At 17.4% G+C, this 15144-nt stretch overlaps 4 protein-coding genes across 4 annotated transcripts in view; 3 read left to right on the forward strand and 1 right to left on the reverse strand.

Annotated features, from left to right (window-relative positions):
• Positions 1–771: 771 nt before the first annotated feature.
• PRSY57_1456900 (hypothetical protein) lies at positions 772–2555 on the forward strand (the record flags this gene model as incomplete). The annotated part of the gene is made up of 2 exons (XM_012910165.2): positions 772–2294; positions 2426–2555. 2 exons carry the CDS (start codon positions 772–774, stop codon positions 2553–2555), a joined length of 1653 nt encoding a protein of 550 aa, XP_012765619.2.
• A 1862-nt stretch (positions 2556–4417) lies between these two features.
• Positions 4418–8812, forward strand: PRSY57_1457000 (large ribosomal subunit nuclear export factor, putative; the record flags this gene model as incomplete). The annotated part of the gene is made up of 1 exon (XM_012910166.2): positions 4418–8812. One exon carries the CDS (start codon positions 4418–4420, stop codon positions 8810–8812), a length of 4395 nt encoding a protein of 1464 aa, XP_012765620.2.
• Positions 8813–9270: 458 nt separating this feature from the next.
• PRSY57_1457100 (hypothetical protein) lies at positions 9271–10704 on the reverse strand (the record flags this gene model as incomplete). Its single annotated transcript, XM_012910167.2, has 1 exon — positions 9271–10704. One exon carries the CDS (start codon positions 10702–10704, stop codon positions 9271–9273), a length of 1434 nt encoding a protein of 477 aa, XP_012765621.2.
• A 2041-nt stretch (positions 10705–12745) lies between these two features.
• Positions 12746–15144, forward strand: part of PRSY57_1457200 (hypothetical protein) — a gene marked incomplete at both ends in the record, with an annotated part of 10443 nt that continues 8044 nt past the window's right edge. The window contains one exon of the mRNA XM_012910168.2: positions 12746–15144. This exon is cut by the window's right edge and continues 8044 nt beyond it. Coding sequence (XP_012765622.2) covers positions 12746–15144 — 2399 coding nt within the window.

Genomic DNA, 15144 nt, shown 5'->3' on the forward strand with positions numbered 1-15144 from the left:
AAAAAAAAAAAAAAAAAAAAAAAAAAAAAAAAAAAAAAAATATAACCACATAAAATATAACATAAAAAAATATTATTTATAATATGTTTTATATATAATAAAAAAACACAAACGGAAAAAAATTTACACATGATAAATTGTTTCGTTTTGGAGACTTCAACACATAATTGGGTAAATTCCATAAAGGTTACATTAAAAAAAAAAAAAATTAAAATGGTTGTCATAATATATATATTTATAAATACATAAATCTTTTACTAAGAAATTTGTTTTGAATTATTATATTATATTATAATACTTAGCTTATGAATATTTATAAAAAAGCACGATCCAAAATATATTATATACACGAAATATATAAAATATATATATTATATATATATATGTAATATATATGTACGTATAATATAATATTGTAAGATATACAAATATATATTATATATATCATTTTTATCGGTAAAATGATGTTTATATAAATTAAAAATTTTAATATATATATAAATAATTTTTTTTTTTTTTCTTTTTTTTTTTTTATATAAATAAATGATGTATATTAATATAATGGTAATTGTTTTTTTAATAAAAGGAAATTTAATGAATACATAAATAAATAAATAAATATATATATATATATATATATATATATATATATTTATATAATATTATATATTTTCTTTCTTGTTAATTATTATAAACCTATAAATATATATATATATATATATATATATATATATTTTATTTTATTTTATTTTGTTTCTTTTTCTTTCTAAAATGGAAGAAAATGATGAAAAGAAAAAGAGCAATAATAATGAAGATAATATAATAAAAACAAAATACATTGATATTTATTTTGATAATGATGAAGAAATAAATATTCCCATAAATAGAGGGAAGAAAAAAAGTTCCGAAGAAGATGTAAAAGAATATATAAACAGAATGAATGATGATAAAAAGAATATGTTGATAATTAACGATTTTAAAAATAAAAAAATTATAGATGGAAAAAATAAAATTAAGGAACCTTATATGATACAAGAGAAAAATAATAATTCCTATGATGAGACCAAAAAGGATATGAATATTTATATTAATGAACAAAAAAACATATATAACAAAATACATTATAAAAAAAAGAATAATAATATTGAAAATAATAACGAAACTAATGATACATATATTAATAAAGATAACAAGGAATATGAAATCCCGATACATAGAAATAAAAGTCGTAATAAGATTAACAAAAATGTAACTGATCATTTTTATGGACATAAGCAATATGATAATGAACATAGGGAATATGGTGATGATGATTTTAACAAAAAAATGCATATATTAGATATATTTAAATATCATGACTTTCCTATGAATATGTTTGGAAAAAAAAAAAATAAATCCAAAACGAGAGAAAAAAAATTTGTAGTTGAGTTTGTGGATACATATAATGATGATTATGTAAAAAAAAATTTAAACAATAATCTTATTTTTGAATCTATAGGAGTATGTAAAGGTATATCCTTTCTACATATAAATAAGAATATTAATATTAGCTGTATAGGCTCACAAGATAATAATGCATTTTATTTTTATAAAATGATACCATTTGAAAAATTATATACAAAAGATACTATGGATAAAATTCTAAGCAAAAAATATAATGGTGCTGTTATCGATGAGGGGGCACAAACAAATGTTTTCAGAAATAAAAACAAGACAGGAATGAATACAAATGAAAATAATAATAAAAATATCAGTAATAATAATATATATGATGATCATAATAATATCTATAATTTTTTTTCTAAAAATTATAATAGTCTTAAAAATTATTTTTTTAAAAAGAGAAAAAAAGAGAAAAAAACATTATATAATGATTTATATTTAACTCCCTATGAAAAGAATTTAAAATCAAGTTTATGTATAGGTACTCATATATATTCAAAAGAAAGAGCTGTTAAAAAATGTTTTGGATTATTAATTGAACAAAATGTCTATACGGTTGATCAACCACAGGATGATAATGCATCTTCAGTAAATAAAAACTTGGAAAATCTTTATTTTGATTTCCCCTATAATAAAAATCAAATCATTTTTAAACCAGTTTTTTATCCATATAAAAATGTCGAAATTATAAATAATTCTTTTCAAAATTATATCAAAAATATTAAATGGGATAAACTCAATAAATTGAAAGATGCACAATTTTATTATGATACAAAAAATAAAATTTTTAACTTTTCAAAGGAAATATATATAACAACGAAATCAGCAATTAGGCGTTTCGATTCTCCAGCGTAAGAATTTTCAAAATAAAAAAAACAAAAAGAATTACATGAATATTTATATAAATATAAATATATATTATATAAGTATTTGTATATATATTATGTATTTATTTATGTTTATTTATTTTTATATTTATTAGGGATTTTATTATTCAAACTAGTAACCGAGTGAAAGATATAAATGTGCAAATGAAAAAAATATGCGAGAAGTCTTTCAATATTGTTCATGATTCCATTTTGAAGTTAAGCAAAATGTCTAAAGCTTCTTGATTTTCAAATTATCAGATGGATCTTTTTAAGATCTTTCTATATATATATATATATATATATATGAAACTTTTTTTTTTTTTTTTTTTTTTTTTTTTTTTTTTTTTTTTTTCTTTCTTTCTTTTTTCTTTTTTTTTTGTGACATTATATAATATAATATAATATTCTTTATCTTGCGGTTAAATCTAGTTTATCATAAAGTGTGGTATTTCCGCTTTTAATTAAAATGAATATGTAAAATTTTTTTCTTACCTTTTTCATTTGAATTATGTGATATATTAACAATTTATATATATTAATATTTATAATAAATTTTCAAATATATATATTAAGAGATATATATATCATATATAGTTTGTATTTATTAATTTTTTTTTTTTTTTTATTTTGTTTTTCATATATTATTATATATTATAAAACTTTACTCATGTTTTAGTATGGACAATTTTGATTATTCAAAATGTTTTAATTTTTCTTACTATATCTTTATAATTTATATATTAGGAATTTTCTAAGAAACTTATTTCATTTTTTCATTTATTTCCAAAATTTCATAATATAAAATAAATGTGAAAAACAGTGTACCCAACTTGAAATTAAGCTTTTATTTTAAATTAAAAATAATAAAATTATAAAACATAAAAATAATTATATAATTAAAAATTTATATATATTAAATTATATATATATATATATATATATTATTGAAATTTAAAAATCAAAATGTATATATTTGTATTTTTTTTTTACTATAAATATAACATAGAGTTTTTTTTTCTACATGATATTTTAATAATATGTAGAATAGTATAGTGTTTTAAATTTTTTTTTTTTTTTTTTTTTGTTTTAAATAATAATAAAATAAATATATGAAATAATAGGTTTATTTAATTTATATATATATATATATATTTAGTCATTTATTATATTTATTTTATATGTATTTTTTTTCTTTTCATATTCTTTTGTTTTTCCTTTTTACTAAATGAACTGAACCACTTACTATATTTTATTTATATCGTTCCTATTAAATAAAAAAAAAAATCAAACGTCAATCTATATGTTATATATATATATTAAATTATATATACATATAAATATAAATTAGTTCATATGTAGTAATTATTATATATATATATATATAATAAAATATATAATTTATTTACAATAATATTTATAAAACAGTATTATTTTAACACAATTGTAATGTATATAAATATAAAATAATATATATAATTATATTTCAAAAAAATAAATTTAATAATCTTATTAATGTTTTCTTCAATATTTATTTTAAAAACCCCTATATAAAAATATTTTTTATAAATGTTATTAAGATATTTAATTTTATGTTATTTTAATTATTTCAGTTTAAACAATTATATGTTATAATAATAATATGTAGTGATAAATATATATTATTATATAACATAAATATGAATAATTTTATAAAATATTAAAAAAAAAAAAAAAAAAAAACAACAATATTTATGAAGTTTATAAATATTATGTATATATATATATATATAATATATTTTTTTTATTAATTGTTATAATAAATATATATAATATAAATATTTAAATATATTTATTTTCTTTTATTATTAGTGTTCTATATATTATTTTTATCAATTTATTATATTTTATTATAATTTATTTTATTTTATTTTTTCCCGTCCTTCGCCCACACTGTATTTTCAAATGTTATTGTATATAAAAAAAGAAATAAATAAAATTAAAAAATAAAATAATATAAAAAAAAGGACATTAAAAATCGTTATGGTAATTTTAAGTCAAATATTTACTGAACAATAATATACAATATATAAAAAAATATATATATTTATATATATATATATATATATATGTACAATACGATGAATAAAAAGTTGAATAATAAAATTAAGAAAAACCATAGCGTTAATAAGTTTAATAAAAAGAATGTGAACAGATATGATTTTAAGAAGAAAAGTCAAAGTTTCAAACATAAAAAGGCTAAATTGAAGAATAGTCATTTTGGTGTGAATAAAAATTGGAAGGACAAAATCAAAAATTCGCATATAAAAAAAAAAAGAGATAATAATTATAATAATAAAAAAAATGAGAATAAAAGGTTTTCTATATATGATGAGAATAAAAAAGATATATATGATATTGAACATGTGATAAGAAGTATTATTGAAAAAAAAGTGTCCTTAAAAAAAGTAGATGATAAATTTATAAATAATGTGAAAACCATTTATGATATGAATGAAGAATGGTTCATATTAAAAAAAAAATTAGAACATGTTGTAATCAAATATGTTATTAAAAAAAAAAAAAAAAACCTTCAATATGACAATATAAATTTTTATGTGAAGAAATTTCAGAAAAGAAAAAGTGTATATGATAAAATTGACGATGTTTATATTGATGCTAATGGTTATGATGAAGAAAATGGGCATGCCCTAAATAATAAGAAAGAAGGAGGAAAAAATAATAAGAACGAAGATGAAGATAATAGTGATAATATAAATTATTATGATAATATGAAAAAAGACTCTCCTTTTGTTCATCAAGTGAAATTATTTGATCTTGATAATGAAGACATTCTTTTTGATATGGATGATGAAAAAAAACAAGTTGTTTTAAATTCAAAATTATGGAACAAAAAAATAAAAGCTTTTCTTATAAAGAAATCCATGTCCCAAAATGTAACATTAAATAATGATGATGAAAAAAACAAATTTATTGATTATAATAATATCCCAATACATTTAAACGAATTATATAATAATGATACCATTCATAAAAATCATTGTACAAATAATAATAAAAGTGATGTGAAAATAAAAATAAAATTAATGTTAAAAAAGAAAATAAATATGAACGATATTTATAATTTAATTTATAATATAGGTTTAAATATGATTTATAATTATTATGAACTTTATTTAGAAAAATATTCTAATGATGAAGAAAAAATTCATTTAGAAATTATACATAATAAAAATAATATATTTAGTGATAGAATTAATAATATTGTTGTATTAATAAAAAAAAATCCACTCATATATTTTATATATATAAAAGTATTAATTGATTTCTATAATAAGAAAGAAGATGTATTTATAAAAAAGTCCATACTTGAATGTTTAAAACATATATATTTATATATTCTACCAAATGAATATTTACTAAATATAGAAGAAAATAATCAAATAATTTTGCATTATATATTAAATATTATATTTAACAGATTTAATTTTAAAGAATACAATTTTTCTTCATATTATTTTTTCTTAAATGCATTAATATACATATATTCATTTGAAAATTATTTGAAGAAATCTTTTCTACAATATATTTTTATTTTAAAAAATGGAATATATAGCTTGATCCCTAGTTTATTTTATCTATCAGCAAATAATATAAATGAATTTTGTTTAAAGAAAAAAGAAAATAAATTTGCAAATCTAAATATTATATTAGAAGGATATTGTACACTCAATAAAGGAAATCCATTATTATTAAATTTTTTAAAATATTTAATAACCTTAGAAAAATTTAAGGAATATATAACTAATTATATTTTTCAAAAAATACTTGTAAGTATAAAATATTGTGTAGATATTATAGTAGATCATTTAAAAAATAAAAAGGAACATAATATTAATAATGTTGAGGACAAATTAAAAAAGGATATTGTATGTATAAATAGATGTTTATATATATTATATAAAATGGATTCACATTCCTTTAACAATATGATTGAAAATATTATCTATTTTGCAACATACCTTTTTGAAATGTTTTCAAAAAATATATATGAATTGCATGAACACAAAAATGAATTATTGAATGAATGGAGTGTAGAAAAAATGGCTTATATTAATTATGATAAGGATACACAAAAAGGAATGATTATAAATACCACTAATAAAGAATCATATTGTTCTATATCAAATATATCAAAGGTTGATAATATTATAGAAAATAATGCTGCATATATAGATAATTACAATGATAATCATATTAATGAGATAAATATTAAAAAGGAACATGAAGATGACATAAATAATGAAGAAAAAATAAGTAAAAAGGATATATCTAATGATTATAGTTATAATAATAATAATAATAATAATAATAATGATAATAATAATAATTATAATTATAATTATAATAGTAATCACAAAGGAGATGATCATCATAGCGAAGACATTAATCGTTCTGAAAATGTGCATGACACAAATATAACAAGTGAACACGTCAATGAGAAAGAAAAGGAAGTGAAGGGTGAAAAGAATAATGTATCACAAGATAAAAAAAAGCAAAAAAAAGAGGATAAAAAAAAAAATATAGAAGAAAATATATTTAATAAATATTGTTTATATGGTTATTTGAGTAGCAAAGTTCTTAAATTATTATCAAGTATTTTAGTAAAAAATATGTACTTTATTATTTATAATAGATGTTTATCATTAAGAGATAAGAATAATAATCAATTTAATGAAAAGACCAAAAAAATAGAAGATAACAAATATTTACATAGTTTAAATGTATTATCTTTTTTAAAAGTTATTAAAAGTGTAGAATCGTATAAAATAAAAATAAATTTCTTAGTTCTTATGTTCCTTTTATTATATTCATCAAAACAAATAGATGACAATACATATTGTTATTTTTATAGCATATTAAAAGATATGAATTATTATGAAAGTGAACATACATATAATTTATATAGTTTATTAACAGTATTAATATTGACAGATAATAATATTATAAGAAATATTAGTTTTATCAAAAGAATTTTTCAACACAGTATTCATTCAAAAGAATCATGGACACATGTTTTTTCTATTATGATGATAAGATATTTGATATTGAAAAAACCAGAATTTATCAAATATTTATATCATGAAGAAAAAAAGTTATATGAAAATAATCTAAATTATGTAAAAAATAATTATACATTAAAATTTAAAAAATATAATCAAGGGAAAGAACTTAATATCAATGATAAATTATTTATTTATAATAAGTCGATAAATAATCCAGTAGATACAAATTCAATATTAACGCATCTATATGAATTTTATACATTCTCTTCTATGTTAAATGATAATTTCAAAAGCATACTCTTAGAATTTAGAAATATAACCATATTTAATTACAACCCTTTTCAAAGGAAAAGATATAGTTCTATAAGAAATTCTGTTCACCTTGATTTTTCTAGAAGAAATGGAAGTTTAATAAAACAGGAGAAGGGAAATGAGGATAATCAGCATAATAAGAATAATATGGATTGTATAAACAGTCACGAAAATGAAACTAAAAACGACTTACAGGGTAACAGTAAGAACAACAATAATAATAATAATAATAATGATGTTGATGATGATGATGATGATTTGGTTATTAATATAAAAACAAAATATAATAATAAAAATGAAAAGGATGTAAAAAGTGATTTTACATTAAATTTAAATAGTGATGATGTTACAACTAGTGCTGTTAGTATTGATGAGGAAAAGAAAGAAGGAAATAATATATATAATAAACATGAAAAAAAACAAGAACATAGTAAAATTAATAACTATTCTCATGTTAAGCATAATAGTATATCAAATGAATTAATATATGAATATACATACGAAACAAGTGCTGTTATAAATATTATGGAAAAATTAGCCATAGAATATAAAAATGCAAAGGAACAACTAAATATGCTTAATACGTATAATAATTTTTTACATGACTCATGTATTAATGACAGAACGGTGAATCATAGTAATAATAATAATAATAATAATAATAATAATGTTGATGTAAAGAAACCAAAACAAAAATTAATACATAATGTATACCAAAAATATTTCTATGATATATTATGCTCATATAATAATAATAGTTTTAAAAAGTTCAAAGATAAATATCATATTAAAAAGAAAAAAGGTAAATCCAAAGATCGTGAAGATGACGAAGATGCTTCATCTACTGATGAAGAACAAGAAGAAGATGAATTTTTAGATGACTATATAAGAAAAAATTTTGACATAGATAACGATATAGATAATGATGACGATGATGAGGATGATCTACTTATTAACAATAAATTTAAAAGAAGTCAAAACAAAAGAAAAATAACAAATGGTGATCCAAATAATTATAAAAAGAACTTTAAGAGGAAAAAAACCAAAACAGATGATGATTTAAAAGATGACACTATGGAATTTACAGATTTTATTAACAAATTAAAAAAGAAAAAAAATATTTAAATTGTCTAAATTTAGTTGTTCTTTCTTTCTTATTTATTTTATTTTATTTTTTTGTGTGTGTGTGAACATTGAAAATATGTAATAAATTATAATAATATGCATATATATATATATATAATATATATATATTATATTATATGTATATAATTTGTTTTATATATAGATATATTGAAATAGAATCTTTTTATATAATAAAATTTTCAAAAAATAATAATTTATTATATGGCTTTTTTTTTACCCTTTAAGTTGTTTATTTTTATTAATAATATAATTAATTGTTTTTAATATATATATATATATATATATATATATATATATATTTAATTAAATAAACTAATTAAAAAAATTAATTAATAAAAAACCACTTAATATATTATATAATACAAAAAAAAAAAAAAAAAAAAAAAAAATTAATATTAAAATGAAACTATATATATATATATATATATTTAACTTTTTTATTTATATTTGAGTTTTTTTTCAAAATACGATATATAATCATAATCTATTTTTTTAATTTTTTCCATTAAGAACTGGACATCTTCATTTAATATATTTTTATTTGTTTTTAATGTAGTGAATTTTTTTATAAAATGTTCCTTTTTATTATCATCATCTGTATTAGATGATTCATTATTTTTTTTTTGTTCATATGTTTCTTCCTCAGAATAAAGGCAATTATCTATTTCTTTATCTTTTTCTTTGTTTTTGTACACTTCAAATGATTTAGTTCTTTCACTATTGCTTGATGAAAATTTACTTTCGTCGTCATCTAAAGAGGATAATAATGTTTCCTTTACATTTTTCTTTAACGTATAATTTTTTTTATCATCTTGTAAATTATGTAATTGTTCTTTTTCTAACTTTTCATCACAACTATTATCTTCATCATAGCTATCATCTTCATCATAGCTATTATCTTCATCACAACTATTATCTTCATCATAGCTATCATCTTCATCATAGCTATTATCTTCATCATAGCTATTATCTTCATCACAACTATTATCTTCATCACAACTATTATCATCATAGCTATCATCTTCATCACAACTATTATCATCATAGCTATCATCTTCATCAAAACTATCAACATGGTTCTTATTAATTATCAGCTTATTACCCCCCTTTACATTATTTTCCTTGTCGTATTCTTCTTCTATATTAATCATTTCATATTGTCTAAAATTGTTATTTTCATTTTCGTCATGTGAATAATCATATTTATGACTTTCCTCTTTTTTCTCATTGGTATTATTTGATGGTTCTCTTAATATATCATCATTTGTATTTATTATATTATCGTCTTTTATTACATCAATTTCTTGTTTCAATTTTATTTTTTTTATGAAAGTACGAATAATAGATATTTGCTCATTATATTGATCTATCGACCTATACAAATTATTTTTAAATTCATTTTCTTTACATTCTTGTTGTTTATTTAATTTTTGGACATTCATTAATTCAATCGTTTTATCATTGATTTTTTTTATATCAATGTTTATATTCATTTTATTTCTTAAGTATACTTCTAAATTATTAATAAGTTGTATTATCCCTTTATTTATATCTTTGTAAAAATTTTGTACTATGACAATTTTTTTTTCAACATCTTTTATTTGTTCATCCTTTTGTAATATTAATTTGTTTATGTCATTTTTTTCTTTTTCTATAGTTTCATTATTTTTTTGGATTATATCCTTAGCAACTTTTATATAATTATTTAAATGTTCTTTCTTTTCATTACAAGATATAATTAATTCTTTTAATATTATATTTATTCTTTCCCTTTCTAATGTACTGCTTTCTTCTTTATTCGTATTTTGTATGGATACCTCAGAATGCTTTTCATTTTCTTTTTGTAGGACTATTTCAAAATCATTTTTCATAAAGTTTAATATATTTATTTTTTCTTCAAGTTCATTGAGATTAATAGGCTTAGGCGTTCTTTTCTTTTTTTTCTTATTCATTTTTTTTTTTTTTTTTTTTTGAAATATTATTATAAGTATTAGTTTATATTTATTGTTTCATAGTGAAAAATAATATAAATACATATTAATTTCTAATATAAGAATAATGATAGGAATAACTAATATTATTGAGTGAAACAGTTACATGTTATAAGTCTATTATATAAATGTTATCTTGTCTATATTATAATATGTATGTAAACAAAAATATGTATTTATTTTTACATTTGTTTTATAATTATCGAACAATTTAAAAAAACAGAAAGAGGAAAAGAAAAAAAAAAATAGTTATATAGTTTAAAAATAATATTATTAATTAATTATTTTGATAAGGGTAAATATATAGAATGATAATAAAAAAAAAAAAAAAAAAAAAAAAAAAAAAAAAAAAAAAAGAACTTTAGTTTATTCATGAATATAGCATATAAATATAAAGATATATATATATATATATATATATATTTTACATATTATTTAAATTTAACGTACGGTATAAGACATAGACCTGTATAAAATTTATACCTATGATCAATATAAATATGATTACACTTAAATTCGTTTTCCTTTTTAAATAAATATGACATTTTTAAATATTTATTGAATATAATATATTTTTGTTAATATATAGAAAATAAAGTATAAATGCATACTCCTTGAATTATTTTCCTTTAATATATACTCTTACAGTGAAAATAATATAAATATAAATAAATAATTATATATATATATATATATATATATATATATATATATGTTTACTACTTATTATTGTGTTTTATGAAACACTTATATAAATGAAGCTCTTTATATATTATATTAAGATGGTTATATATCAATTTGTATGCATTGCATTTCCTATTTATTTTTTTATGATTTGTTACCAATTGGGTAATCAAAATATACAAGGGAACTAATAAAACAGAAAATCCAAAAAAATATATATGTTTTATTAGGAAAAAAAAAATAAGAAAAATAAAGTATACATATATATATACATTTAATACATATGTCGAAAAGTGAATTCATACTTTGTCTGATTGGTATACGGGATGAGAAAAAATAATAAAATAAAATATGGTATGATATATGAATAATTTAGGAAAAAAAAAAAAAAAAAAAAAAGAGAAAAAAAATAATAAAGATACATTTCATTTAATAATGCATTGATATACTTATATATTTAATAATAATCTAAAAAATAATATACTTATTTTTTAATGATATTCATTATTTTAAAATATACTTTTGTTCAGATTATATATGTATGGATATAATTTTATCACTTCAAGTGAAAAGAAAAAAGCACGTTCTATTATTCAACTCCATATATTTTAAAACAGAAAGAAAAAAATATATTAATATTTCGTCGACGTTAATGTGTGCAAAAAGGAAAAATTAAAAAAATAAATATATTTTAAAAGTGTATAATATAAATATATATATATATATATATATATATATATAATACATACATATATTATGTATACGTATATATATATATATTATGTATACATATAATAATATATATTTATATATACATATATATTAAATATATATATAATATATATATAAAAAAAAAAATATAAAAATTATCTAACAATAAACGATAATAATATAATATTATTAATTAGATATGACATTAATATATATATATATATATATATATATATACATACATATAATATATATTTATTTGATGATAATAAAATAATGGTCGAATTATGTTAGATTTATTACATAAATGAAAGTATAAGAAATTCGTAATATATATATTATATATATATGAATATATATATATATATATATATATATATAATGTGAAATAATAAAAACCGGGTTTTAAAAAAAATAACAAAATAACAATAACAATAAGAATAATATTAATAATATAACCAATGAGTAGTATTATATAACGAGCATTTATTTTCTTTATTTTAAAAAAAAAAAAGAAAAAAAAAAAATGATTAATGAAAACCACAAAGGAGACATAAAAATTGATAATAAACTAATAGATATACATTTTTTAAATGATAACATAAAAAAGTATGATAGACATAATTTAAGAACTACGTTAAGAAAGTATATACGTGATAATAACAGGTTATTAAATTATTATAAATTTAATGAAGTTGTAAATAATTTTGAAAACTTTAAAAATCTTTTCATTATATATACCAATAGCTTTTTACAAAAGAATAAAATTTTTAATTATACTTTTCGATATTCCAAAATTATAAAATTATTATATTTAAATAAAAAAGGGAAACGGTTAATATATGGAGATAATTATATTAAAGATACAGCATTAAATTTAAATAAAAATGATGCTAATCAAAAGAAACTTGGTTTCTTATTAGAAAAAAATAAAAACAAAAATGACGAAAATAATGAAAATAAGAAAAATATAAAAAATAAGGAAAATAAGAAAGATAAGAAAGATAAGAAAAAAGACAAATTAACACAAGATGAAGTGAAGGATAATTTATGCTTTGATAAAAATGAAGAAAATCCTAAACAGCTATATAATAACAGTGAAGATATAGAAATACATAAATCTATTACTTCTAATGATGATAATAAAAAAAAAGATTATTTTATAAATTTTAATTATGAACTAAAAGAAAAGGATATAAACAAATTAGAAGATATTATATCACATAGTAATATATCATTACCTACCTTTAGTTATTTTGATATATATTTATTTAGTAATAATAAAAAAATGAAATATGAAATTAATAAAAAGAATATTAAATATATTGATATTAATTCAGTTCTATATTGTTTATATATATCTGTTATCATATCATATATATATTTAAATGATTTCAGAAACGCTTATATGAAATTTTTAGAATATATATATTTTAAAAGGAAATTGAAAAAAATAAAAAAGAACTATAATGAAACTGAAAAAAGAAAGTTAAGATTTGGTAGTTTTATTTCATCAGAATTGAAAAGTAAAATTTATAATTATTATGACGCATTATATGAAAGAAAAGCTTCTGTTATTTTACAGAAGATAAAAATGGACAAAAGTACAAATACAAAAAATTATGAAAAAATTAAAAGGGACAAAAGAAATAAACAAATAAGAACTGATAAGGATAACAAGAATTCAATAACTAATTTTAATGTAATGAATGGACAAGAAAAACCTAATGAATTTTCAAAAAATAAATTCAATTTTCTTAAAAAGAAAAAGAAAAAGAACATGAAGATGAAGAAAAAGTATGTTTCTGTTAAACAAGATATAAACGTAATAGACACAAAAATTAATGTAAACAATGATGATCTTCATAATCATGATGATAAATATAATGATAAAAGTAATTATAATGATATAAATATATATAATTCACAATATATGCAGGATGATAACCAACATTTGGATCATAATAATAATGAGGAAGGGAATGAAAAAATGAATGTACAAAATATCAACCTCAGTGAGGAAGATCAAAATGGCAATATAAGTTGTTACAATGAAAAAGAATATAAAAATAATTTATGTAATAATCAATATATAAATTATGATGAAAATGTTGAACATTTATTACATATTAATAAATTACAAGAATGTAAGTTAAATATAGATCATAAAAAACAAATTGATGATCAAAATTTTATGCATTATGGTGTGCATAAAAATGTATATCACAAACGTCTGCTGTCTAAAAGAAAAAATAAAATAAGTAAGAAAATTTCTTACAGAAAAAAATTAAAAAAAGATGAATCGAAAATAGTTTCAAAAAAAAGAAAAACAAGAGAGGTTTTACAGTTAGATGAATATATTTTATACCTAAAAATTAAATATAAAGAAAAGTATCTTCAAAATTTAACAAACACCTTAACAACAATATATATAAATGATATATATTTTTACATGAAACGATTTAAATCTATAATGAATATACAACATGATGAAAAGAGAAATATGCTTAAAAAAGAGAGAATATTAAAAGAGTATACCAAAATAAATGATAAGAAATATTATTCATATAATTATTTTTTTGATGTATTAATATATTTTACATATTTTAAACAAATTAATGTAATTGAAGGATTGTTAATTATGGCCTTTATGTGTAGTAAATTAAATTTTGTTAATATAAGTACATATATTTATAAGAATGTGTATTTATATTTTTATTTTATCTTTGAAAAGTATCAAAAAAAAAATAAGAAAAAGCCATTCAATATAGGACATGAAATTAATAAATTCAGTTCATTTAAAATTAACAAGATGAAGGATATCGATTTTTTGAATGACCATAAGAAGATATCTATAAAAGATAATCATCAGATGGACGACAAAACAAATGATGATAATTATATGAATAAAAATTTATATATAAC

This window comes from Plasmodium reichenowi, chromosome 14 (assembly GCF_001601855.1).
Source record: "Plasmodium reichenowi strain SY57 chromosome 14, whole genome shotgun sequence".
Taxonomy (NCBI): Eukaryota; Apicomplexa; class Aconoidasida; order Haemosporida; family Plasmodiidae; genus Plasmodium; species Plasmodium reichenowi.